General features: G+C 39.9%; 2 protein-coding genes across 4 annotated transcripts in view; one reads left to right on the forward strand and one right to left on the reverse strand.

The window, feature by feature from the left end:
• The first annotated feature begins 619 nt into the window (after positions 1-619).
• LOC134749209 (uncharacterized) lies at positions 620-11,515 on the forward strand. Its single transcript, XM_063684085.1, has 7 exons — positions 620-1,131; positions 1,235-1,396; positions 2,002-2,234; positions 2,611-3,388; positions 3,676-3,899; positions 4,143-4,403; positions 8,182-11,515. The coding sequence occupies exons 1-7, from the start codon at positions 1,070-1,072 to the stop codon at positions 8,544-8,546; spliced, it is 2,085 nt and encodes a 694-aa protein (XP_063540155.1). The 5' UTR covers positions 620-1,069; the 3' UTR covers positions 8,547-11,515.
• Positions 11,501-26,452, reverse strand: part of LOC134749207 (zinc finger protein 608-like) — a 142,325-nt gene continuing 127,373 nt past the window's right edge. For 2 of the 3 annotated variants that reach the window (XM_063684077.1, XM_063684078.1), the window contains 10 exons: positions 25,672-25,759; positions 19,308-20,028; positions 18,771-18,980; positions 17,989-18,093; positions 17,145-17,446; positions 16,615-16,795; positions 16,205-16,285; positions 15,628-15,810; positions 15,147-15,294; positions 11,501-14,614 (listed from right to left, as the gene is read on the reverse strand). In XM_063684077.1, coding sequence (XP_063540147.1) covers positions 14,553-14,614; positions 15,147-15,294; positions 15,628-15,810; positions 16,205-16,285; positions 16,615-16,795; positions 17,145-17,446; positions 17,989-18,093; positions 18,771-18,980; positions 19,308-20,028; positions 25,672-25,759 — 2,081 coding nt within the window. In that variant the 3' untranslated portion in view covers positions 11,501-14,552. The remainder of the gene's footprint in view (positions 14,615-15,146; positions 15,295-15,627; positions 15,811-16,204; positions 16,286-16,614; positions 16,796-17,144; positions 17,447-17,988; positions 18,094-18,770; positions 18,981-19,307; positions 20,029-25,671; positions 25,760-26,452) is intronic. The other variant, XM_063684079.1, reaches the window with a different exon arrangement.

A 26,452-nucleotide genomic window follows, 5' to 3' on the forward strand; every position in this document is an offset into this window, starting at 1 on the left:
GATATCTCAGAATAGCAAAACAAATATTAGGAGATCTCCTTACATTAATCTTAACAATATTAAAAGACTTCAAATAAGCTAATTTAACCTTTAAAACTAACTTAACTACCTATATATAAAATGTATATCTGCCTACATAACATCAAGAAAATAAGCGCGCATTATTAAAGAAAACGTGAGACGTGAGTACCTACACCGCAACGGGATGTTTCCTGTATGTTCCAGGAATAATAATAGAGGATACCTCCGACATAATAGCCCCAGCTACAGGCAATCATTATACACAGTTACAGCGGCGTGCAACCGGACCCCTACACCCCTATCAATGCTTGTTGCTTGCCGGTATGCGATGCGGTACCACCAAACAATTTTGTTACACAAGATTTTCAGTTAACTGCGTAAAAAACTCAGCAGAAATTCATGTATATTTAGGGCATACTTGAGCCTTCATATTCATTGTAGACGAATAGTTTAAAAAATAACAAAATCTAAACACCTAACTTACCTTGTGTACTAATCGTTAAATCCCGGGCCGGGTCGTTGAACTAATGATTGTTAAGTGGCGCCATCTGTTGTGTCATCGAGTCAAACGACAGTAAACTCGAATTAAATAGTTATTGATGTAGCAAATGGTAAATGATGATAAAAATCATAAATACAAACTATTCAAATTCTTTTAACTTTATATTATTTCAGAAAATATGCGAAGAACAACTTACATAAACAAGCAATGCGGTAAAATGATTGGAATGCCAATTCCGTGAAACGAAACGTGAGAAGCCTAGCGTGCTAAACGTAAACAAGGGGCTGAGTGAAAGGGTGACGTTAATTTAAAAATTTTAAGCAAAACAAACGACACAACAATGTGAGTCACACTTGCGCAATTTTATACCACAGTGATCCAATACAATTAAGTGTAAAATTTGCAATATCGAAGAAACAGCAAGATCTAAATATAGAAGTGATATCGCGAGCAGCGGAAGCCGTAGAGGAAATGGTCGGTTGCAAGGTGCAGAATCGATGACTACTAATTGCGAAAAAATAGTTTCATATCAACTTTTGAAGAACCATGGGTTCGTCGTATAGAGATGTCTTCAAATTGTACGATTTAATACAGAGTGGAGATTCGAGGTATAGTAATAAAATCAGTATCCATGTTAATTGCAGTTGTAGTTCTATAGTGGTGGTCTTTATAAAAAATAAGTGTTTATATAATTTTACACTTTGCTTGCAGATCAGTGGAGAGTTTTCTAAGTGAAAATCGAATAAATATAAATGTGATATTACCTTGTAAAGGCATTGGTGTGTTACATTTGGCTGTTGGTATTGAGCCTTTAGAGAAATCAAAAGAGTGCACAGAAGTATTACTCAAGCATGGAGGTAATCCCAATTTATGGTAAGTGCCACTGCTTTATATTCCTTCTCATAAACGACACAGTCCCTAACAGGACTTCTGGCTGGATTGCAAAATCAGAATTTATTGCTTTTATGCTATTAAATCGAGGTTTAAATAAGCTGCACTCACCATTCTTGGATCAGTATTATAAAGCAAAAAATTTGTTATTAATACTTATTAACTGTAGGGTTATTAGCATATTGTATGACTCATATGTTTGTACCTTTTTTCCCCTTGAGTGGAGGTCACCCAAGTGCAACACAAAATTATTATTTTTATAACATATGTTTCCGTGGCACACAGAAAATTATTTTAATTTTGTCTAAGGATTACACTTAGCAGTTGTTTTTAACATTGATTGAACATACATGTAGATTTTTCTGGGAATTCTCAATAGTCGTTTAAAACAGTTATACTAAAAAAAAGTTTGTTTTCCTTGTGATTTTATTCTCTTGGTTTAATTATACATTTAGTACTGAATACCTATTAAATATGTTATTCTAAATCTGTATCACATGGACTTATAGGGACCCATGAGGCCTTTTTAAGCCTGTGCACAAACATTTTTCCTAAAAGTTCATTATCAGAGAAATTTTATTTTACAGTACTGATGACGGTGTAACCCCAGTCCACATAGCAGCCATATGGGGCCGAGTGCAGAACCTGAAGCTCCTTCTTGGCTGCGGAGGAGACCCGTCCCGGCTCGACCTGGACGGCCACTCTGCCTTCAACTATGCAGCTCGGGAGGAACAGTGGGAGGTGTACGACTACCTACACAATGTGGTGGACCAACTGGATGATACCTTTGGATCACCTTGCGCATATACTTTAGATTTAGGTCAGTATCAGTAATGCTAAATCTGCAATATATTCTAAGTTATTTTGCAGCGAAATATAATTAATTGCAATGCAGATAAATTCAGTAAAAATGCAAGCATAAGACAAGCATGAGATTAAAGTAAGAACCAATATTTAAAAGTATAAAAAACTAGCATAGATTTGGTTCCATTCCAGTTTTTGAATAACATTCCATCAACATTTCACTCAATAGCGTTTTTTTTTATGAGTAGCGTGTAATGTACACCCACTTTTCTCATTCTAGCTAGTTCTGTGGAGTCTCTTAGTAATCTTTAAATATGTACCTACACATTTTAGGTAAGAAAGTATTAACAGTATATACAATATACATATTTATGTACCATTCCTTTTTACAGATAAAGTGCTAATGACAACAGACCAAGTGGTCGCCGAATACGAGCCCGTCATCAACAACCCCCTCCACCATGTGTCCACCTGCAGGAGGTCCGAGATGGTCCGCGACTGGTGTGAGAAGACCAGCCTCGTCATGAACAACCTCTACCCCACCATACTCGGAGAACGCCTGCTAGAGGACGAATCAGCGCCATGGGACACTAATCTCACCAAAAACACTTTTGATCTCAAGGATAGAACTAATGACACTAGGACAAGCTACAAAACATGCACCAGCAGACCAGTGGAAATAGAAATAAGCGGCGTACAAAGACTCGAAGACACTGTCGATGAAAAATCATGCTCTTGCCAAGACACTAAAGATTATAAAAAACAACGCATGAGCGTATACGAAAATTTTTCGCTACCCGGCTCGCCTAACAGTATTACACACATAAATTATAAAACAAAGACAAGTTTGAAAAAATGTAAGACACAATTAAGTTCTGATATGCGAAGATTGACTTTAGATGATTCTCACTCGTTATTGACTGAAGATAATTCACAAATGGACAAAGCATTGGTTATGGTTCAGAATAAGACTAATGAGTGGTTATGTAACCACAATGATACAGACATTGGGGCCATGAATACCAGGAGATCATCGGCCAGCAGTGGCGTGAGCAGCAATTTCTCAGGAGGCAGTATAGTTCTAGCAAATGTGCAAGAAGAGTATAAATATCAGGATGAAGAGGAAGATGTGGTGTTGATTGAGAAGAGGCTACTTGTTTCGTCTGTTGTGTAAGTACATATTATTTGTGTTGTATGTTGCTTATCTAAAAGCCAGTTTATTTGTAAGGATAACAGAGGCAGAACAGAACTGCTTATTGTTGCAGTGTCGCCACTGTTGCCTAGGAGACCCATGGGTCGTAGTCAGTCATACTCAAATCGAGTCGTCTTTGCCTATGCCTAGTCTTTATATGTCTTCATCTGGCTCTGTTCAAAAATACAAGTAACTAATAGTGTAAATACCTGAAAAGTTATTTATATGACCAACTCTTCTTCATAACATATTCTTTATTTTACAGTCTTCCAGTAGACGAAGCAGCTGACACAACTGCGGACCAAACAATAGTATCCGTAGCTTCCTCATTACCAGCTTCCGTTGTTTATGACAGTAACAGCCTTAGAGCAGAACTGGTCAAGCTGGGATTCAAACCTGGACCCATACAAGACAGCACCAAAACTCTCTACTTGAAGAAACTACAAGCACTCAAGAAACAACCCATTGTTGTCAAGAAGCAGGGCAAAAGTAAGTCAAAAAGGTTTTTCATACATTTTGAGTGATGTCAATGTCATTTTATTTGATTTATTTTCAGTTATGTGATAATTTTAAAATTTTCTTAAACAATTTTTTATTATAATGGTAGTGAAATTAACTAAATTTAAAAGTAAAACTCTCAAAGTTCTTCTAGAAAAATGTTAGTTGCGTTACTCAACAATTTTGCAGTGAAAAAGTGGCTTATATTTAAAACATTTTTATTGGATGTTTCAGCATACAGTATAGAACTTGAAAAATCCTTGCGCACAAGTGACTGGATGAACAACCTAGCACCATACATTGAGCTGGAGACCAAAGCGCGCACCGACTTTACCAATTCCAACAAGAAATGGCGTGAAGGCACGGCGAAAACTTCCTTCACGTATTTACTACTGGACCCCAGGCTAACGCAGAACTTACCGGCCAAAGCTGGGACGCAGAATCACCATATTTCCTGGGTCACCTTTATCAACTCGATATTTTACGTTGGAAAAGGTGAGTGCTAAAAACCAATGCCTACTCGCGAGTAGTGTTCTCCACGGACACACTCAGAGAACCTTATTTTATAGTGAAATCATTCTCACGCGCGTAGGTTGGCCTTGCGTCGTTGCAGGCGGTCAAATAGTACGTTCAAAATCGTTTACACGGCGTCTATGCGAGAAAGCCGTGTAGCCGTGTAAACAATTTTGAAAGTTACCATACTCCATTTTGCTGACACTACGGTGTTCGATAAAATCCCGTGTACGGTATACGGGAAAAATTTACGCCGTGTGAACCTGGCCTATATCATGTAGGTTCTTAAGACGATTCTCGCTGATTTGGCCTTGAGCGTCTCAGCGTCTCTGCACCCGCACCCCGCTCACTGCGATCGTACGTGAATTTCGTCTCGGTGCGGCGACTGCGGCGGAACGAGGTTCAAAGAATAACCTACAGCCCAGAGGCGCGCGGCATTTGGCGCTATACCTCGTATTTGTGTATCTTTTGCAGATATTTTGTTGTTTGAGTATGAGTAGATCATGTGTGTCGTGGAGGTCGTAAATTATAATAAAAATATATTCCCTTATGCATTATACTTTACAAGCCTCAATTAGTTAATTTGTGTTTTATCTGTTTCTTACAAATAAATACCTAAGTCAAATCGACGGATTAAGATTTATAGCTAAAGCTTGGTATGTACTAAATTGAGGCGTACAGTGCGTTTATTTTATACAGTTTTTTTTTTATCCGTAATAAATAAATATAAATAATGCCATTAATAGTTAACTTATAAAATTAAAGTACCTACTAGCTTCATATACTACTACAAATGTGTTATTTTTCGAAGTTCGAAGTTTTCTCAATCATTACGTGGGAATATCATCATTATTAGGGTTCCGTACCTCAAAAGGAAAAAACGGAACCCTTATAGGATCACTCGTGCGTCTGTCTGTCTGTCTGTCCGTCTGTCACAACCTATTTTCTCGGAAACGACTGAACCAATTAAGTTGAAATATGGAGTATATATGTAAGTTTATGACCCAAAGATGGACATGTAACGTAAAAAATTAATTTTAAACACGGGGGCCACTTTTGGAAGAGAAAATTAAAAAAAAGTTTTTCAAACTATATCGAGTTACATATCAAATGAAAGAGCTCATTGTGAGAATCTCAAATGTATATTTTTTATAATTTTAGGATAAACAGTCAATTCAATTCAATATATTCTTTATTCAAATAGGCCTAGCAACAAGCACTTTTAAATTGTTTAGAAGTTATTCACGAAAATAGGCAAAAAATGAGCATTCCCCCCCCTTTATCTCCGAAACTACTGGGTATAAAAAATCTAAAGCCATAACATATGTTTTTTTTGTACTCAATTTTAGGAAGACTTAATAAGCTTTGAAATGATACTAAATATGGTATTTTCTATTAAAAGGCACCTTATTGTCGATGGCGCATACGCCATTATAAACGATGCTCCGATATAAATACAATGCCGCGCGATGCTGTGCGGCGTAAGCGCCATCGACAATAAGGTCCCTTTTCATAGAAAATGCCCCAAATAACCTGATAGCTTTCCTATAAAAATGCCGAGTATAAGTAATTCAATTTCCGATCAGAAACTTTTCAATTACTCAACTTTCCGTGAAACACTACGTTATGTTCATGATTTTTTTGTAGCGAACTTAGACACTGAAATATACTAAAATATAGTCATATAATAGTCTGATACACTTATTATGTTTAAGTAAAATTACAGGACGTTAAAAATGGCCTGATTGGTTTTGAGAAAAGTATGATACGACCGTGCCTCTAGATTATCGCTCCGTCTGTGACGGCCTTAATAATAAATAATAATAAGCCGGCAGGGCAGCTTGTGGCGAGCTTTTGGGGAGTTTCGACCCCACGGACCCGAGTGCTCCCAAGTCCTCCTCCAAGCTCCTCGGTCAGGGTCTCCGTTTTTCGGCGTGTCTTCATCGGTTGGAGTGGACCCCAAGGGGACCCGCAGGACTCTCAGCTCTGGCTTGCCTTCATTGGCTGTCCAGAGAGGAGTCGCTAGAGCTATATGCTCCAGGGGTGGAAGTGAAAGATGCATAAGACGCGGGTTGGCACAGTGGCTGGTAACAGCCACAGGGTAGAAAGCGGCGCACACCTCTCGACACCCCTGAGCCGCTCACACCGATGTTGCTCCTGGTCGTCTTCGCGACGGCAGTTTCAGGGGCCCATCTAGTCAGCGGCGAGTCACCGCCTGCCTCGATAACGTGTACAGACATTGTTATGGCAGGTGTCCGGACCTCTCAGCAATAGCCCAATCTTTTGACCAGCCAAACTTCTATCCATAAACCGGTATACTGTTCACTTTTTCTACAATAGTCCCAATGCCTGCTGCGACGCCTGCGACCGGTTCAGGGTGTCTATTGTTGCACCTGTGAATGGTTTCCAGCAGGCATTCTACATGACATTAAAGCTCTCCAAGGGGCCTCTACGTGTTGGATCTATATCCCCACGCAAGCCTATCAAAATACCGGGATTTATAGGCCCGTGAAATCCAGAAGGAGATACAAATTATAATAAAATAATAAAACGTTTATTAACAGGCATGGATCACCCATGAAAAATTTACAGACATAACTACAATTACACTATTTAACACTAATTACTACTTAACTAAACCTCCAATAAACTTAATAGTAAGTTTTTCCGTAAATAAAAATACGATAGGCCGTTTTGCTAGTTCTTAATCGATTAAAATTATTTTTAAACTACAAAAACATTTTTTTTAACAGGTACTATTCATACATACAACGTAATAGGTAATAGGTAGCTTATGTTAAATCAATTATTTATTATTTCGAGATGGAATGGAACATTATTCAAAACGTAAAACTTGAATGACATTATAATATGTCGGTTAGAAAACATTTATTTATTTATTTCAAATGAAGTTTTCTCAAACATACGTATATTATAGTATAATATATACGGATATTATCATTACATTCATTGTAATAGACCGCAAAATACCGTGTTGCGCTCGCTAATGCGCGTCGCAACCAAATCAGCGCTCTGCAGTTATTTATTCTTTGGCCACAATAACTCCGATATTATAGCACTTTGCTTGTGCATAAGCGAACATAGTGCAAGGAAGGCACGGAGCGACGAGCGACACAGCCTTCTCGTCTCAAAGCTGGCACACGACTGCCGGCCACGCCATTTTCAGGCTGCATACGCATAAAATGTGGAAAAACGTTCGATTTCTTAAGAAAATATTTTTTGATCAAGAAAAGCTATGTTGCATTTGTAGAACCTGTTAAAACATTTTTGTTAGTTTAAAAATAATTTTAATCGATTAAGCCGTTTAGAAGTTATAAGCAAAGTTAGCCGCAAAACGGCCTGTCGTGTTATTTTTTTTTCAGTGAAACTACAAATTTCAGGAAAAAAGTCAAATGTTGCGATTGTTGTCCATAGAGTGAAGATGCATATATATTTTTTTCATAATTTTTGGTTGACTCATTTAGAAGTTATAAGCTATAAAAAGTAACAGTTTTTGGCCAAAAACTGCGCGAAGCGCCTTAAGTTCCAGTGCCATCTTCATGTAGAAGGGTATTCTTCAGGTCGCACAGGACCGTAACGAATGGCGCAAAATGAAAGAGGCCTACACCCGAAGGGTAGAAAAGGGCTAGAGAGAGAGAGCCATCTTCATTAAATCATGTCAATCCCAGTACATTCAACATTTTCTATTGTCCGTGTTTAAGTATAAATGATCATAATAATCTATGAGTAATCTTTGCAGGTAAACGTTCCCGCCCATACTCCCACCTGTACCAAGCCCTAACCCTCTGGAAGCGGGACTTCACCACCTCCAACGACAAGAAGGTTCAGCACATCCTCGACATCTGGTCAGACAAGGTCGGTGTCGTCTGTCTGCACATCTTTCAAAACGTCATCCCAGCAGAAGCTTACACGTACGAGGCGGCCATGATTGATGTCCTAGGTCTTCCGAATTTGAAAAATTTAAAGAGTGGAAATTATTACGGCGTCGCGGCGTCCTGGCCGTTGAAAGATAGACGGATGCTAGGGTTGTACCTTTTGTACAAGGCCATGCTTATATTTTTGAACGAAGGCGAGAGACAGTTGAGGCCTGATGATATAGATTAGGACTTAGGTGTACCTACTACCTACTCAACGATAGGCCAGTGATTGGCAGTGAGATGTTGACTGCTGCAGTTCGAAAGGGCGACATTAAACTTGGAGCTAATTTTATTTCTAATTCGGTTTTTTGTTTCAATTATTTTAGATAAAAATACGAAACGTTCCTATTTTAGTGCAATAAAAATTGTAACTTATCAATGTTTGTACAATTACCATTGAGTAATAAAACATGACAACCAGTGCAAATGATTGCTTTATGGTTTCAAAAGACAACGTGTCCTAAATAGGGCATATTATTTTTATAGACAAAGGCATACTTGCCTCCTATATATACTTAGTCGAAATAAGTGTCATAAAAACGACATTCACGTATTTTACAACACTGTCGCTCCGTCGTCTGTTGCAGTCAAAAATCTAGCTTTAGCTTCGAACTTAACAGTATTTATTTTAACGTCAAAGGACAAGCTTTACTGTGAACAGTGATTATTTTTATTATTTAGCATTATTTGTAAGTTTTTGAGTAAGTGTATTGAAGATGTTATGTCATAGTATTTAATTACGAGTAGTATTTAAATATCGAAAAAATCAATTGTGTCTCTATTGAATAGGTTTAGGCGCGATTTAGCATTTAATTTTTTTTTTGCGTAAAGGCGCTTATATATAAGTTATAAAAGTCTTCCTAGAAGTAGACTACCTTACTTTTCCTTTCAAATACTTCAAGTCAAAGATATGCTAATTTCATAAATTCAAATAAATTGACTTGACAAATCTTAAGAGCTGAAATAGATATCATACACTAAAGAAAATGTGACCAAGTCCACCGGTGGCCGAGTGGTGGTGAATATTTTCATAAAATCATTTGATTTGTTCCCTAGTTGGAAATCTTAAGAGATTTTTCAAATTAATATCTTAACCACAAAGTGTAAGATTTTATTAACTATTAACGCTTATAGCACTTACCTTTAAATAACAATATTTTAGACATCGTCACTGGTTTGAAGCCTACATTTAGCAACCAACACTGTATTATAACAACCAAAGAAATATTTTTATAAGACGCATTAGAGAAGTAATTTTCTAAGCTGAAAGACCAACATAACATCAAAATAAGCAGAACTTATGATCAGGACTATCTTTTCAATTATTCGCGTTGAAAATTGCTTAAAGGTCTCCGGTAAGCTCGGTTCTCCATACAAATGTAGTTACTCTCTCATTTTAAACAAGTAGCTAGTTTGCTCTGAAACTGTACTTTTTTTTTAATTCATTTATAAACTTTGTACTTACAATAGGATAAGGTATATCTATGTATGTTTAGTTTATGTAGCTTCAGATACCATAGTTATAAAAATACATCGAATTTAAGTTTTTCGTACAAAACTTATTTTGGCTCTATTTCGTTTGGGTTATAAACTCATGTGACTCATGTCATTGTATGTGCAAAGTTTCATTACAATCCAACACGTAGTTTTAAAATGAGAACGAAACTCCGTTTGTATGGGAAGGTCAAATTCGGCCAAGCTTGCGTTTTTAAGTAGCATCCAGTATTACGCCCTTTGCGTACTGTTTAATCATAGCGGGTCATATTTATACAACCTTCCAAGGTCTTAACGCAGTCTGACATCTGTCACTTATTTTTCAGTCACTGTTCGTAATGAAATTATCTTAATTAATGCACTCACGCTTATACTCTGCTCGCCCACAAACCAAAATTTGGCAAGACAAATACAATTCTGATTTGTCAAACTAAAGATTCAAAATACAATGGAATGGGATACCCTGGGAGGCTAGAGGATATAACTTGCGCGAAGTATGCTCAAGCTTAATACATAAGTTTCCAGTCTACATTCACGTGGCAAGTAACTGAAGGAGTGTAACTTGTACTAGCCTACTATACATTGCTCCGGGACCGTGTAGGCATCAGCGTCCGTCATAGGTATAGTATGAATCTTCTCAAATGATTTTTACGCCTAAGACCCTAATCTGTTAAACAAAAGCCATTGTTTCGTTTCTGTGTACGGTCGGCGATTGTGTCTGAGCGCGTGGCACGCTCTCGGCCATTTTGTCTGAGCGCGTGCTATTATGTCTGTGTGTGTGTGTATGTGCTGTGGCATGCAATGGCCGACCTCAGAAAAGAAACAATGGCTTTTGTTTAACAGATTAGGGTTAAAAATAATTTGAGAAGATTCATACTATAGTGACCCCAGTGTACACAAACTTTTATTCAGGGTTGTACACAACCTTGAGCATTCTGTTCGCGCAAGTAGCCCGCGGCTTTACATGTTCCACCTAAATGCGCCGTGTGCAAGTACAATACCTTATAAAGTCGAGCAAAACGAAGAAGCACGGCCGCACCATCCTTTTCTCGAAGCTATTCAAGCTATTTTCAACCTTCTGTAATTTTGTGCTGGCTAAAGCTAGAACCCTGCATTTTTAGTGACTTATTATCATATGTTTTTTTCGAAACATTATCATTTCTACTCAGAGGTCACACTGCGTTTCTAATCTCTCGATATTCCTAATCGATATCTATCGATTACTTTTAGCAACACATTTAACTGACGATAGAACTGCTGATTCCTTATCCCATTGCTGTAAGATTATGGAATACATAATGTGTATTCAATTGACATCTGTTTTGACGTGCGAGAAAAGCCTTTCTTTTGTTAGGTATTAAGAGATTATTAACCCCTTTAATTTTGCTAGTAATTTATTTTATTGCCACTATTGTATTTTACTTAAGAATTAAGCTTTAATTGTACTTAATAACAACAACTTGTAAAGAAATGCAATAACTTATAAGTTACCGTGCACTTTTAACTGTATGTACATGTACCTATTTAAAACTCATTCCTAGTCAAACATCACAATTTTTAACGTTAAGGCAATGTATTTTGACAATAATAAGATTTCTTAGTATTTATTAAGCATTGTAAGAACTTTTTAAAATAAATAAAAACCCATTTTCTAAGAAATAATTTATCTTTATTATTCCTTTTTTAAAGTTTCGAATTCTTTTCTAAGAAAAATCAAACTTGGCTTTAGTACATCAAAAAAATACACAAATGTCCATATTATATGTATATCGATACATTATAAATACAATGATCATGTTTCTTACCAAGTCGCGATTCGTACCGTTAATATTAAATTATCGAAGCGTAATGTTTGCGATGCGCTCGCGCCCACACGTGACGACTATCGTACTTGTGACGTCATCAGTACTAACAACCCTTTTGCTTATAAGAGCTGGCACACGCTGCAGCTTTTTGCAGCAATACCACAGAACGCACTATTCAATGGAAGTGTGACTTCCAAGCGTCAACAGGTGAATGGGTCGGTCAAACACGACTATACCCTGTGTGTATTTCTGCAAAAAGTTGCCTTGAGCGATCGCGCTTACGAGTTGCGGTAGAACTATTAGATTCGCAACCAAAATGGCAAACGTCTAAATTGAACTCAACCAAAATCTAAATACACAACCTACTCTGGAAAAGCTTTATAATTGAGGAACCTTTGCTAATGACGTCACACGTTATTATAAACATTGACACCGTTTGCAAAGAAAGACAATTGTTTCCTTAAACACATCGGAAAGTCAAACGAGCGGTTTCTTTGCAAACCTGTTTACAGTCATTTGCCATGTTGCAAACGTGTTTCTCACATACACAATTTTGCCTTTACAATTTTAAAATCGATACGATAGAAACAGATACAATATCGGGCAGGATTGTTCTTATTAAATGGATAAGCTTGACCGTACGAATTGTTATAAACCTTCATTCATTAATCAATCAAAACTCAATAGCTACCGGATTATTAAATCAAACAAAAACAACGACCAAATGATCAAGCTTTTTCACTTATTAGCTTATTACAAGTTATTCTGTTTGTCACGGCGTGGGCACGAGTAAATCAGTCAGTCTGCCGCGGCATCGGCAGCTTGCGTGAGATCATGACTGCCATGACTCCGTTATTCTACTCAATACTATTGATACTTATAGTATTAACTACTACCAAAGAGTGCAATCAACTAAAGGATCCGATCTGTAATCACCATCTAAGGGGACACACACTAACAATAAAGTCATAAGTCATAACAATGTTTCAGTTCCATTTTATTGTATGAGATTTTGTTACATCTGCCGAATTCTAAAGTCAGCTACTAAAGTAATAGTTTATTATTTTTATTGAGGGTATTCAAATCTCACTTTAAAAATGTAGTGTCTTATTTTAAAAGAAGGAAGACCTGCTTATAATTGTAGACGTAAATAAAGAAGTACCTGTTTGATCAGGTGACTTTATTTACCATATCGTACAAAGGGTTGAATACAAGTTGAACATGGTTTGTGTTGAAATTTCTGGAAGTTCTGGACAGCGCAAGTAAGAACAAATGAAACAATAAATTTCAACATAGTTTACATAAACAAAATCAGATTTATTGTAGTTAACAAGTTATTTATTGTTACAGCTCTTTTAAACTCAAATATCATCTGATATTATGTTGTTCACCAAAACCAATTGTTATAAATATGAATTTAACAATGGATGCCTTCCGTTGATTGCATTGACAGTCCCCTTTAGGGTTAAGTAGGCATAAAACACTGGTTTACAAAATTAACCTCTAGCAGACTTGGCTCATCTTACCACAATAAAAATAGGGTTTTAGGCCCAGCATTTATACAAATATAGGTTTTTGATAATTATGAGACAGGTACACGCGTACATTGACTAAAATGTCAAGAAATTATACCAAATCACTATATTTACTTCAATCTCTAAATGTGTTATAAACGTCCACTACTTATATTTGATTGAAATGCAATCGACTCGCGTGACTCGAGCCGCTCTACAAATCACTCCACTTGCTATAAACTAGCACGTGTAGAGTTAAAGCGTCGATAATTTGGCTGCCTCATATCCAGTATTAATAATTAGGAAACGTAGAAATGCGAAAGTAGGACTAATCAGTTAACAATACTTCAAATCAACCAACTGGAAGACTATTACAAATGATATATAAGGTTTATGCCGTTTAAATGCTTTTATCGACACGAAATGTTCCGATTCCGCGCCTACGGCGCAACTACTCCCTTGTTTCGGCCACGGCCACGGACTATGAGATTGTTACGGTTCCTATATTATAAGCCAGACATACACGCACAGCGATGCTCGAACACTCGACGACCTATAGGATGCTTACATACTCACTATTAAGTATCGAAACAGTACGATTTGTGCACGCTACGACTCATATTGTAATGATCACATTGACGCCTTTGAACTTAAGCTATATTACTTAAATATTAGTAAACTAACATTACAACTAGGTACATTTGCTTTCGTTATCGTGGAATGCAGTTGTAGATCTTACTATGCTGTATTCGCATTGATATCAATTTAGAAGGGGCTTCAACATCAGTACAATGCCCAGTGGGAGAATCGGAAAATTCGATGTTTATATTACACAATATTATCCCTCTCGGAACACTAACGATCGTAGGGTAATTTACACATAACACTAATATTTACAAAACTAGTTTGTGCTCGCACTAGTGAACATATAAAACAAAGTATAGTATAGACATTAAGTGGCGGGCAGCGTCAGTCATCCTTCGCCGGGACACGATCACCGAGAGTCTTCGATAACACTCGCTCCGACTATAAAAGAATTCAGGTAACTATCGGTTCGGACACATTCTAACATTCAAAGCGCACATCACATACACATCTTGTGGGTTACGCGAGATCACAGTGTTCAAATTATGGCTACAGGCATAGAGATTAGATTCGAATTCGAGAGTTCACGAAAACGGCTACGGGCGCGGTTAAATTTATACGAATTCGATAGCGTTCAAGGTTCGCGGGTCACTTCACTAGTCACGTTCGGGAGGTCGGACCGGGGGTTGGGTCCGGAGGCCGGCCCGGTCCGGGCGCGGGCGCGGGTCCGGGTCCGGGTCAGGCCGGGGCGGGCGCGGGTCAGGCGGGCCGGACGCCGCGCTAGGGCGCGCGCTCTCATTTGGGCGGCGTGGGGAACGAGTTCACGACGGCCTGCGTGCTGGCCAGCACGGCCGCGGCTGAAACAACACGTAAATAACATGAACATATATTAAAATCTGTGCGTCAATTCTCCTGCTGGCTGCAGCACCCAGGACCATCCTGTTTATTGGTGCGATGGTGCAATGGCGCGAAAGTTGATGTCAACCATAAGTTTCTGGTTTAGGCTAAGACCTTTCATCTTGCTAGGCTGCGTACGTGAATTTAGATGGCAGTTACCTATCTACCTGTTTATTGCTTGTAACCATCAATATCAAGTTCAAATTTAGACCACAAAGTGATAGAACTTCCGCGCATGTTTCATTGTAAATTTCGCCTATTTTGGAAATTATAGCCCGGGGGTCAACAATTAGTTTCTTCGGGTTTTAAAATAAAATGACCATCGCGGACCGTTTCTACTTGAGTTTATAAGTTTATAAATAAGCAAATGTAATGTACAGAACTATAGCCGAAACAGATTAATACATTGAGAGGAGACTAGCAGAGGGAACATATGCAAGTAAAGATGGTACAGCTCGGATTGTTATTCACTACCAGGGTTTCAGGACTCACCAGGATAGGGCGGCGGGTAGAGCGGGTAGCCGAGGCCGACGTGCGTGTGGTGGTGTGTGTGCACGTGGCGCTGCGGCGGCGGCGAGCGCGCCGGCTCCTTCGGTGGCTCAGGCCGGGGTTTGGCTGCTGCCGGGGGCTTCGCGTGCTCCTGGAAACATATTATGCATTGACACCAACATTTACCACACCACACCAATATTATTTGAGAATAGCGATCAAACCGATTAGTCTCGACGGCGTTAATAGTCGTGATCTCACCCTCACGACCTCGGCACGAAAAAGATCGATAAAAAAATCTGCGATACCACAGACAACACGCCATCAGCGACGCGCGAGTTGTGTCGCGAGTCGCGCAACAAAAAGCGTGCATATTGTACTGCGCGATGTGCACACATCACAGTCATCACACGCGTTTAACTAGCGGCGCGCAGCTGTATGAACCTAGCCTCAAAGTTCCATAGGCTCCTACAGACAATCGTACCTGCAGCTCGTGTATCTTGTGCTGCGCGTGCGGGTAGGCGTACTGCGGCTGGTGCGGCGGCATGAGGTCCAGCTTGTTGGGCGCGCCGGGCCGCGACAGGTCCTCGGGCGCGTGGTAGCGCGGCACCGTCCATCCGCCGCCGAACCCGGGGACCAGCATCGGGCTTAGCGGCGCGCGGTACACCTGAAGAGGGAACGAATTACGTCAACATAGAGGCACGAACGAGTCGGGGATTGATTTCCAATGCGCGCTCACAATGAGCACAGAATGCGCGCCCGTGACGGATCTCGACCATCAGCGCAGCCATTTAATGCAATAAGTACTGTATAGTAGGCTCAATTTGCTTTGACTCCACAGTAAGGCACGCTCAGACTCGAGTTGTTTCATGTGAATAGTGCATAAGCCGAGATGGTCAGCTTAGATACTTTGAGGACGTCTTTCAGTTACCTACTAAACTGAAGGGCAAGAAAAGTATACTTTTTGATTATAATTTACTTGGAAGTAATTTCACAACAATGCTTGAATTTTACTGATTACTTGTGTATACGGTAAAAACGTAAAGTTGAAAATAACATACCGGGTCAAAAGGCAGCGCTCCGTAGTGCGGCCCCTGCATGTACGGCAGGTAGTACTGCGACGTGGGAGGCGGCGGTGGGCCCTGCAAAATAAACCAATATAAATGTTAATAAATTTTTCCTTTTTTTTATTGTGGGACGTACCACATTATTACAATATTTACAATCTATAAACATTCATTTCATTATGATTGTGTTTCACATCTGTATATACAATTTATAGATTATAAACCAATATTATATTTTCCTATGTCAAGATGAGACAGTATAGCAGTTAAAAGTTGTACCACCGGGGAGGAAAAACTGCGGAGATAGCAATAGCAAACACAACGTAATTCAATGAGCTTGAGAACGCAAGGAGCGCTACTAAGGATTCCGAGTTTGGGGTACCTTAAAAACAAGGATGTGTTACCTGCGTCTCAGTAGTGGGCTTCTGCCCCTCCTGCTTGACCTTGACGTCGTCCTTCTTGTCGGGGGTGTCCTTGGGCGGCTTGGCGCTGGGCGGCGGCCGCCCGCCCGCGCCCGCCGCCGCCCCGGGGGGCTTCACGTCCATGCCCGACTCTTTCCGACGCTGCTCCAGGCTCATGTAGTATCTGAAACGGACGCGTCACATGTACTCGTATATGGTGATGGATGATGATGATCCTTCTTAAAGGTGCGTCTACAACTGTCGACAGGGGAGCGAATGCACATGTTGACGGAAGGGTCCCAACTGCTGCCGGGCATTACGTAGTGATAGCGCAGGTTCAATGAGGGAACGATTTCCATTTAGAAGCCAGTTCGGGGCGCACTGCATTTTCGTTTACTCCATAATCGTTTTAATTTCAGGACAATTTACAAAGTATTGAAGGACATTGAGGAACAAGAAATTCCCATAACACTGTTAAGTGTAGGTACATTAAAAATCAAAGACCTTATACAAATATTTGTAAGTAAACATACCTCCTGAGATCCTCCTCTCTCGCATGCGGCGGCCTTTGGAACGCATACGACCCCATCTGCGCCTTCATCTCAATGCTCTCCTTCAATATCTGATGCGTGTCATTCGGCCGCGGCGCCTCCTTGCCCCCCTTTCCCTTGTCTAGGGGGCTGGCGGACTTGCGCTCGGACTCTTTCCCCTTGTCGTCCAGGGGAGCACCCGGCGGAGTGCCCGGTTCAACGTTGTAAGGAAAATTCGGCACGTAGTTGTACGGGTAGAAGTGCTGCGGAAGGACTTTCTGGGGAGCGTTCTCGGGTTTGCCGTCCTGAAAATAATAGAACGTTTGAAATGTGCATGAGTTAAAGTGTGAGCTTTATATTACATAGGGCTGCCCGTTTTTAAATACACATCGTAAAATGATTTTAAATATTTGATCCTTTCGTACTAAAATATTTTATTTATATAAAGATAGAAACCAACTACCAAGGAAAGGTGATGGAGAACCCAATGGAATGGGTATCAATCAACGATATCAAATAGAGAAGAGATACTTTTAACACAATTGGACCTATGTACCACCATTTCCTCAGCAGAATACCGAAAAACAGAAGTTTAGTAAGGATTGTAAGTCTATCATAAGCATACAATGAAGTAAAACAGAAATGGTTGGACCAAAAATTGAGATGACAATATAACCAAGGAACGGCACGAAAAATAAATACATTAGGTATATCTACGATGGGGGTGTTGACACGTGGAGGACACAGGTGATAGGAGTGGTAGGATGAATACAGAAATAGCGTAAGCCGACTGCTACAAAGGACCAATTATGGCAGGTTACATATACATATTCCTCAAGGTGAGTACCTTGAGGTCGGACTTGGGGTCCTTGCCGAGGTCCTCCTTGCCCTTGTCGGCGGGCGGCGCCGGCGGCGCGTGCGTCGGCGGCAGGTACGGCGGCTGGCCGTAGTACTGCAAGGTGACACTTTGTTATTGCGATAAACCGGAGCACAGAACACCCAGAGGCCTAACGTCGATGTTTTAATATTTATGTGGCATAGGAGTGTCCTGCAGCGTGGGTGGATTGTCGACATCAATACCTACGTATGTTAGGACGGTAAGATCACTAAGACCGGCTTTTGAGCTGGTATGGTAGTACTGTTTTTAATTTTCTTAATCACGTACTCCTGTGTGAATGGTGTAACCACGCCTTCTGCAGACTTGTTTTTAGGCCAGGATTACACTTGTAAGTTTTACTTACGTAAGTAGGGACACAGCTATACTACAGAATGAGATATGAATATCGTTATCTCATTCTAGCAAATAGCTTTGTCCCTGTAATCCTGGCCTTAGAGTAGCTAGATCATCATGAAGCGTCACCAGTTCAACCAGTTGAATAAAAATAAATTATGATTCCCTATTTATGTTTCGACTTGACTTTTTTTAAGGAATTAGAGTGCATTTACTGAATTCAGTGTAATTTACAAAGTATCCATGTCAAGGAATGGCAGTTCTCTTTCTGTACCTTGGTACCTAAATATAATTTGAATGATATTTAATCAGGATTAAATATTTCCAGCGGGTCATAATGACCAATTTGAAATGCCAATCTTGTCCTCTAGGTATAGAAATACGTCTTGAAATCTCACCTGATGATAGACCGGAAAGGGCCTGTGCTCGGCGTCGGCGTCCGGCGCGCCCTCCGGCGCGGGCGTGTCGTCGGATATGTCGGAGTAGGCGGGCGAGCGCGCGCCCGGCGTCGGCGAGCGGCGCCGCCGCTTGCCTGGCGACTCGTCGGGCGAGTCGGCGGACTTGCGTTGGCTTTCCTCTGTTGGCATTAGCGCTGAGCGCGGTTTAACCTGGAAGCGATAAATTGTTTCCTTATAGCTTCGTGGCGAAACAGGTACCACGGTTCACTGATAACTGACAATTGGTAAACTTTATTGCAAAGACGTAACATAAGGTCCTTGATGGTCGGTTAACAATTTTGCTTTTAGCACAAATCTCGCTCATGGAAATAGTACCTATTTAATAGTACATTACTACAGAGGCCGAGACATAAAGGATTGCCGGCTAAGTAATTATAGATTACGAAAGCTTCCAAAGTAATCTAATCGTTTAAAAAAAAAGATATTTAGACATGCTAAGGATTGGAAACATTGAAGTTGTTATTGAACCAGTCTTACCTTAAATTGAGTAGGTTGTAGCGTAGGCAGAGTTTCCGGCGGCGGCGTAGCGGGCGGCGGCGGCGTCGGCACGCGCTCGGCGGGCGGCGCGGCCGGCGGGCTCGGCGCGAACTCCTCCGCGAACCGCGGCGCCGGCGACTCCACCTCCGGCTTCTGAGGGGACTTCTCCGGAGACTTCTCGCTCTTCGTTTCGGGGGATTTGGCAGGAGTTGGGGATTTGACAGGGGTGGCCGGGGTCGCAGGTTCAGAAGGCGGCCGCGCTGGCGATGCCGGTTCGGGAGGGGTTTCTTCTTGCTCCGAACTCGAGCCGTCCTTGTCGTCATCGTCCGGCGAGCCGTGCGCGTGCGATCTGTGGTATTTTAAGCCGTTCGCGTGCTTGTACTTTTTGGAGCAGTTGGGCTCGGGGCATTCCAGGAGGACGGGATCGGGGGGCGGAGAGGATGGTGTGGGGGGCGGGCGCTTCGCTTTTGGCGTCGGCGGGCGTTCTTCTGATGCCTCCGATGTTCTTTTCCTTTTGTTGTCAGGGCGGGGTGGCGTGAAGGGCGTGGGGGAGGGCAGGGCGCGGCGGCCCTTGGCGCCGCCGTTGCGCAGCTTGCTGTGCACGGAGGAGCGCGTCTCGGTGAAGTTGGTCATGTCGGTGGGCGCCGCGCCGCGCCCGCGCTTAGCACCGCGTCCCTTCGGCGTCCGCGCGTCTAGCTCCTCTGTCGGCGAGTCGCAGAATCTAGAAAAAAGAAAAGAGTTGTCTTATTATGTTGGAAATATCAAAAGCTTACATACTATATTTTAATAATGCCTGCTTAATATATGCACCTCAATTTATAGGCATCAATCAATTTAGATATATATTAGGTATTATAGAACTTTTAATATTAGGTACGGATGACGTCATGTACCTATAGATATAGGTAGGTAATATTATGTGAAATGATAACAAGACAGAATGAATGTAGCCACATATCCAATTTAAAACAAAATGTTTTATCTTAAGCTAGGCAAAATAATGTCCTATGTAGATAGTCTACTTACTTATCACAAAGCTACAAAGCAGCAATTAATTACACATGTATTATTTTAATCCCTACACGCAACGCAAGGCACGCACGCACGCACTCAGAGAAATCTTTTACGGCTCTAGTCAAATTAGAACGTTAAGAGCTCTACGTTATTATCCTCTTATATTTTATGGGAGCCTGGTCGGCCGCATCTAGTGATGTGCCTTTTGGGAAAATTGCTCTGTTCCGGGAGTTATTCCCCAAATTGAGACATTGACAATGTCACATTGAATAGGATTATTACATTTTGTTTCTTTAGGTACCACTAGATTTTAATGTAAATATAAAGATTTTGATATCATGCATGAGATCTAGTAATTTACACTGTAAATGTAATTTATTTGTGCAATAGGCAATGCCTAGGAAAATCTAATACAATTGACGAATATAATTATTCTAATACAATTGAATTGACGTTACGGTTCGTTAAAATGATACATTAATATAAAGACAATTTTATTAACGAGAAATATATCCAACTAAGGAAATGTCCAGGCACGTGACATCCCTAGCTGCACCTATTTTAATGCACGCTTGTCGCGTTAAGAGGCCGTAGTCGATTTTGGAGCAAAAATGTAAAATTGATAGATTTAGTCGTTGAAATTATACACGTTTTGTTACGTAATATCTAAATAACAAGTATTGATTTCTATTAGCACGTCTTCTCATCTTGCCTTTTAATAATGAGGTCGCGAGCGTGCGTCACCGGTAATGCATGAAGAGAAGGGGCAGTTTTTAAAAATTCATCAAAAAATCATGGTGGTAAATTATACAAATTGATGTATAAGTATAGTTTCAGCAAATGTTGTAGATTGTTTAAGTATCAAAATTACGTTGAAATTAAGTCGATTTTCAGAGAAATTGTCACTTGTTTTGAAGTAATTTCTGGAGAAAATTGATTTCGTCTAACTTTCATTTACACTACTTCAAAGTCATAATAATAAAAATGTAGTCTGATAAACGTCAAGTACAGGATATGTGTAATACAAAATTACCATGTTTAGCAGTCCAAACTTTACGAAATTTACAAATAAGAGCGACAAAATCAGTGCTTTACGCGCGTTTACCTAAACGTCCATCAGAAAAGCAAACATTACTAATTTAGTGAGTCTGTTTTCAAAAAAACTGATCTGATAAAAGGTAAGATAAGAAGACGTGCTAATAGAAACCAGTACTTGTTATTTTAATTAGGTAACAAAAGGTGTAAAATTTCACGGACTAAATCTATCAATTTTACATTTTTGCGACTAAAATCGACACCGGCCTCTTAAGCCTTGATAAATTAACTCCCGTGTAATTTGAACACCAGGTGGATCTTAATGAAACACTTTCCGACCCCACGAAAACCGTCATTTGTTACGTTTTTTACGTATTTTCATTTACAATTGCGCTAAGACGCACTTACGCAGTGTGTGAGCAAGTCAACGATATGTACTACGTCTATAGCGATGTCCCGCTCGCGCACCGCAGCGGCGTGCTGATTCGCCACCGCTATATGAAGTCCGCCAAGTTTTTAGGGTTCCGTACCAAACAGGAGTCTGTCCGTCTGTCTGTCTGTCACATTGCTAAATATCTCGAGAACTACTTAAGGTATCGATTTGAAATTTGGAATAGCCATAAACCGCGCTAACCCAGACACATTGAAAGTGTTTTTTTTATTGGCCCATACGAGGAGGGGGCAAAATATCAAAGTCTAGTTACTAGGTCAAGTGATTTATCGATAGATGGCGCTGTACATAATTATGCTTAGTATAGTTCTGGTCAAAAGTTTTTGTGTTTATAGTTAGGTACATGAGATAATTGAAAGTTTGTACGGAACCCTCGGTGCGCGAGTCAAACTAATACGCACTTGGGTTTTTTTTTATCTCATTCCCCTTTGCACGGCGAGTGCACTTATAAATAATTGTTTTGTTGTTAATTATTTCAGTGTTTTTACATCTTAAGTACTTATGTATAAAGTTCATCTGATAAAAAGGCCGTTATATTCTTAATAGGCAAAATAGACGTAGTTAAGATAACAAAAACGTTATTGACACATCGTGTAGAAACGGTATTTATTAATTAAATAATAATTGGTAACATATTGCGTCGTTATACTCGTTGTATTTTTAGAGGAAGTATTCATTTGGGAAGCATTCTAATATCAAAATACATACTTTATTACTACTATACATTTCTATTGTTGATATGCTATTAGTATTACTTGCAGACCTTGCAGTACATCTCGGTCGGACTAATAACAAAAGTATTATCATACTGCCAGATACTAGGCAGAGCACATGATTGGCGCGACAGTATCTCGCCGCGAGATAGACTACCCGTCTTTTACTAACTGTATGAATTAAAGAGGGACGTGTAGTCTATGTCGCGGCGAGATACTCTCGCGCCAATCATGTGTTAGCCCGGCAGATGCAGACAGCAGAGGCGACAAAAATAACATTATATATAAATATTAACATTATAAGTTGGAAACTGTAATAGAGATCATATATTAAAGAAAAATTGACGAATAAGTTATTATAAAAGTAAGTTTGTAAGTAATTTTAAGTTGGAGAATTTAGCTAATGAAAATTTAAGTAAACTAAAATAAATATGTATACAACTTATATTTGCTTTCGTATTAAGAATATTTTACGACACCCTAAGAGCGATATCCGATATCGGAATCGGATGTCGGAAGGAAGTAAAATGTAAGAAATATGTGTTTCTCTGTATTCATTTATACGTTTAATAAATCATTATTACTAAAAAACGATAGACAACGCAAAAAAGGCGGACTTAATACCAATGGCACTATGGCACTCTCCTACAGCTGTTTTTGTCATAGGCGATTTCAGACATCCGATATCGGAAAGGCGCTTCCGATAAATTCAGCCATGTGTGCGTATGTGTAGGCATAATGTTTATTGTAGTGTGCGTCATCGTCACCGCTAAAGCGGCGCCCGGGCGCGCCCCGCGGCCTCACTACGGGCATGTAGGATCCTACATACGATATCGGATCGGACAATGTGAAAACGGTCTAACTGGGTCCATGTACCTAGATCCATACTAATATTATAAATGCGAAAGTCTGTCTGTCTGTCTGTGTGTTCCCTCTTCACGCTTAAACCGCTGAATCGATTTAGATGAAATTTGGCATAGAGATAGGTTGAGTCCCTGAGAAGGACATAGGATAGTATTTATCCCGAAAATCATCCCTTAAGAAAGCAAAAAGGGGGGTGGAATTGAGTTAATTAATGAAGTGTCTGCTAATTTGTGTGCATAATATGCTCAAATTGAATAATTGCTATTAGACTTTCTCCAGGCGCTATTCTTACTCTTGCTGGGGTTACTAAGTCCACGCAGACGAAGTCGCGGGCAAAAGCTAGTGTTACTATATAATGTAATGTAAAAGTGTACTTAGATGTAAATAAAGATCTCTATATCCACGTCTAAATGTAATGTACTTGTTAAACAACCAAAACAGTCACTCACAAGTAGCAATTTAAAAAGATTTACCATATAAATAAACAAAATAACATCAAAAGAAAAATCCAAATCTCAATATCATGTCGAGTAACTAGTAACACACCTATTACGCATTCCAAAGCTCTGTATATACAATGTATCAAAAGGTGCTCCTGAGATTTCGGGCGAAATGGATTCCCTGGAGGCGCATCCGAACATTCAAAATCTTAACGTGATTTTATATTGATGGGTTGTACTCGCAGGCATCTCGCTCGCATTCGCACCGTTGTTTATGAACTGTATTTAAAAAATGTAAAAAAAGGGCAATTGCAACAATGAGGCAAATGCAACTACTCTAAAAATACAAGTCTAAGCCACTTGTATTCATGTGGCACACTTTCTCCAGTCATAATAAGAGTTTAGCCATGGTAAAATTGTTCTAGCTCTAGACTCACTTCTTGTTTAGGATATGTTGCATTTGCCCCATATTTGCAATAGCCCTGGTTGACCTTGCGGTTAAATTGATGAACAAGTACGTTTTTGAAGAGATATGTAGATGACGATAAAAAAATGAAAGATTTGTAAATTAAAATACAAGTCGAGTTAAGCTCAGATTTTTAAATATCAAACCGGATCCCATGGCGGATGGCGCTATTCCAAAAGCTGACCGTGCGCCGACGAGTCTAACGGTCAAAACAACCAACATAACATCGGTATCCAATAACGCATACATTTTAGAAACCTTTAGTTCACAGATACACTGGTTTTAGTTCAGGTTTAGCGATGAGAATACACAGGTTGTTAAAAATGGGTCGGTCACGGTCCCACGATTTGTTAACCCTTTTTAAGCCCACCTCTTTTACGAGTTCCAAATGTTATCTAGCGCCGGGCCCTTCGCCCCGGTTAGGGGCTTAAATAACTTTTACATCTCTTTGAACCGTAAGCGTATATAACTATTTTTTTCTTTGAAGATTTGCATTCAAAAGAGCCTATTACAAAAAAAGAAATTAACGATACTTTAATAGTTCTTTTACAAAAGCACCTACTTGAAGTAGGTGCCAACTTACCATAAATTTCAAATAGGATTAAGACTCATTTTCCATTGTTTTTTATGGACTGGCAACAAAGCCTCAAGATTGGAAGATTGCTGAAACCCAATAAGTTCCAAGCTATCTTCTATTTCGCCCAATCATATTATCCATATTGACTTGGGCTCAGAACAAGCATATTTGTGCAAGCAAACCTAGCCTGCTATCCTCATCGCTCACCAAACGCCATACAAAACAGTACATCTGTGGCTTAAAGATTCTTAGTAACTGTTCATTATCAGGGACCCTATTACACTAGTCATATAATAAAATGGGATTAATTCTGGCCGGCAGCCAACCAGTGAGCTCATTTAGGTCAGGAAGAACCGCGCTATGACGTTTTAACAAATTCCAGTTGGATAACTGGATTTTAATTCAACCATAAAATGCTTACTAGACAAACAATTGGGTAAATTGAGCAAGTTTGGAAATTGCTTGCGTTTTATTTAGTTTTATTACATACTTATAAGGGAGAAGGGCTGGAAGCTCTGGGTACCTACGGGGAATGTTTAGGGTCCTCAGAGGTCCTAAATTTTCTTTCTCTTATAAGTCCCACAGGACAGGCCATGTCGAGGTGGCGGTAATTATACAATAAATACAACTCCTTTTTTATTCTATTTATAAATTAAACATATTGTATTTTGAAAAATACACGCCATGAGGGCACCATCGGTCGTTCCTCTCACGTATTTTCCAAAGTGACGCGCTTATTGAATTCAGCGCCTTCTACCTAGTACCTACATACATAGAGCCGGCCGTATAAAAATCGTAACTCACCGTGGAGGCGCCCAGTCATGGCGTGTGCAGTCTAGAAGAGTCCCGACGTAGGTCTTGCCGCGCCACGTCACGTTCACCACCAGCACGCCTGTAACAAACACATGAACGCTTGAAACGATTCTATTACATGTGGACAAAGAGTACGGGTACAGACGGGGTATTAATTGTTGGGAATATTTGTTAGATTGTAAGTAGATACTCGCATGTTTCAGAATGAGATGGTAAATATCGGAAACAATGGTAGACCTGACTCTATGCACAGTATGATTTTAAAAACATTGTTCTGTTAGCAGTCAAACGCGCCGCGCCGAGATGCAGAAGCAGCCTAGGTTCCGGCTCGCTCTGAAGCTACGCGCTGCAAGCGCAAAACGCTTGTGTTTAATTTAAGTAATGTATGGAATTGTATTTATGTTGGCACACCGTTAAAGCATTTTCACATTTACCAATCCGATATCGGATACGACCACAACGACCAAAAAATTTTGAAATTGCTTTTTTATATTTATATGAAATGTTTATTGTTCAAAAGAAGACTTATAAACAAAAATTAAGAGTTTAATGTCATAGGGCACTTTCTAGTATAGCTGCCTTTCTTCAAGGGTCATCCGATATCTGATCGGACAATGTGAAATCGCTCTTACGTCTCGTAGAGAGTCAGAGCCACGCTACACAGGCATCTGGTGCGGTTAGGGCTTTAAAAAAGGAGAGATATGTATATGTTTATCGAAAAAAATATCTACGGAACTAAAAAACGGCATAATATTGTATTAGTAACATGGAT

This window comes from Cydia strobilella, chromosome 18 (assembly GCF_947568885.1).
Source record: "Cydia strobilella chromosome 18, ilCydStro3.1, whole genome shotgun sequence".
Taxonomy (NCBI): Eukaryota; Metazoa; Arthropoda; class Insecta; order Lepidoptera; family Tortricidae; genus Cydia; species Cydia strobilella.

Excerpts from the sequence above, each read along its gene's own strand:
- LOC134749209 (XM_063684085.1), top strand. The coding sequence starts at position 1,070 with ATGGGTTCGTCGTATAGAGATGTCTTCAAATTGTACGATTTAATACAG. Across the intron at positions 2,235-2,610 it reads CGCATATACTTTAGATTTAG|ATAAAGTGCTAATGACAACA; the intron begins GTCAGTATCAGT and ends TCCTTTTTACAG. Across the intron at positions 4,404-8,181 it reads GATATTTTACGTTGGAAAAG|GTAAACGTTCCCGCCCATAC; the intron begins GTGAGTGCTAAA and ends TAATCTTTGCAG.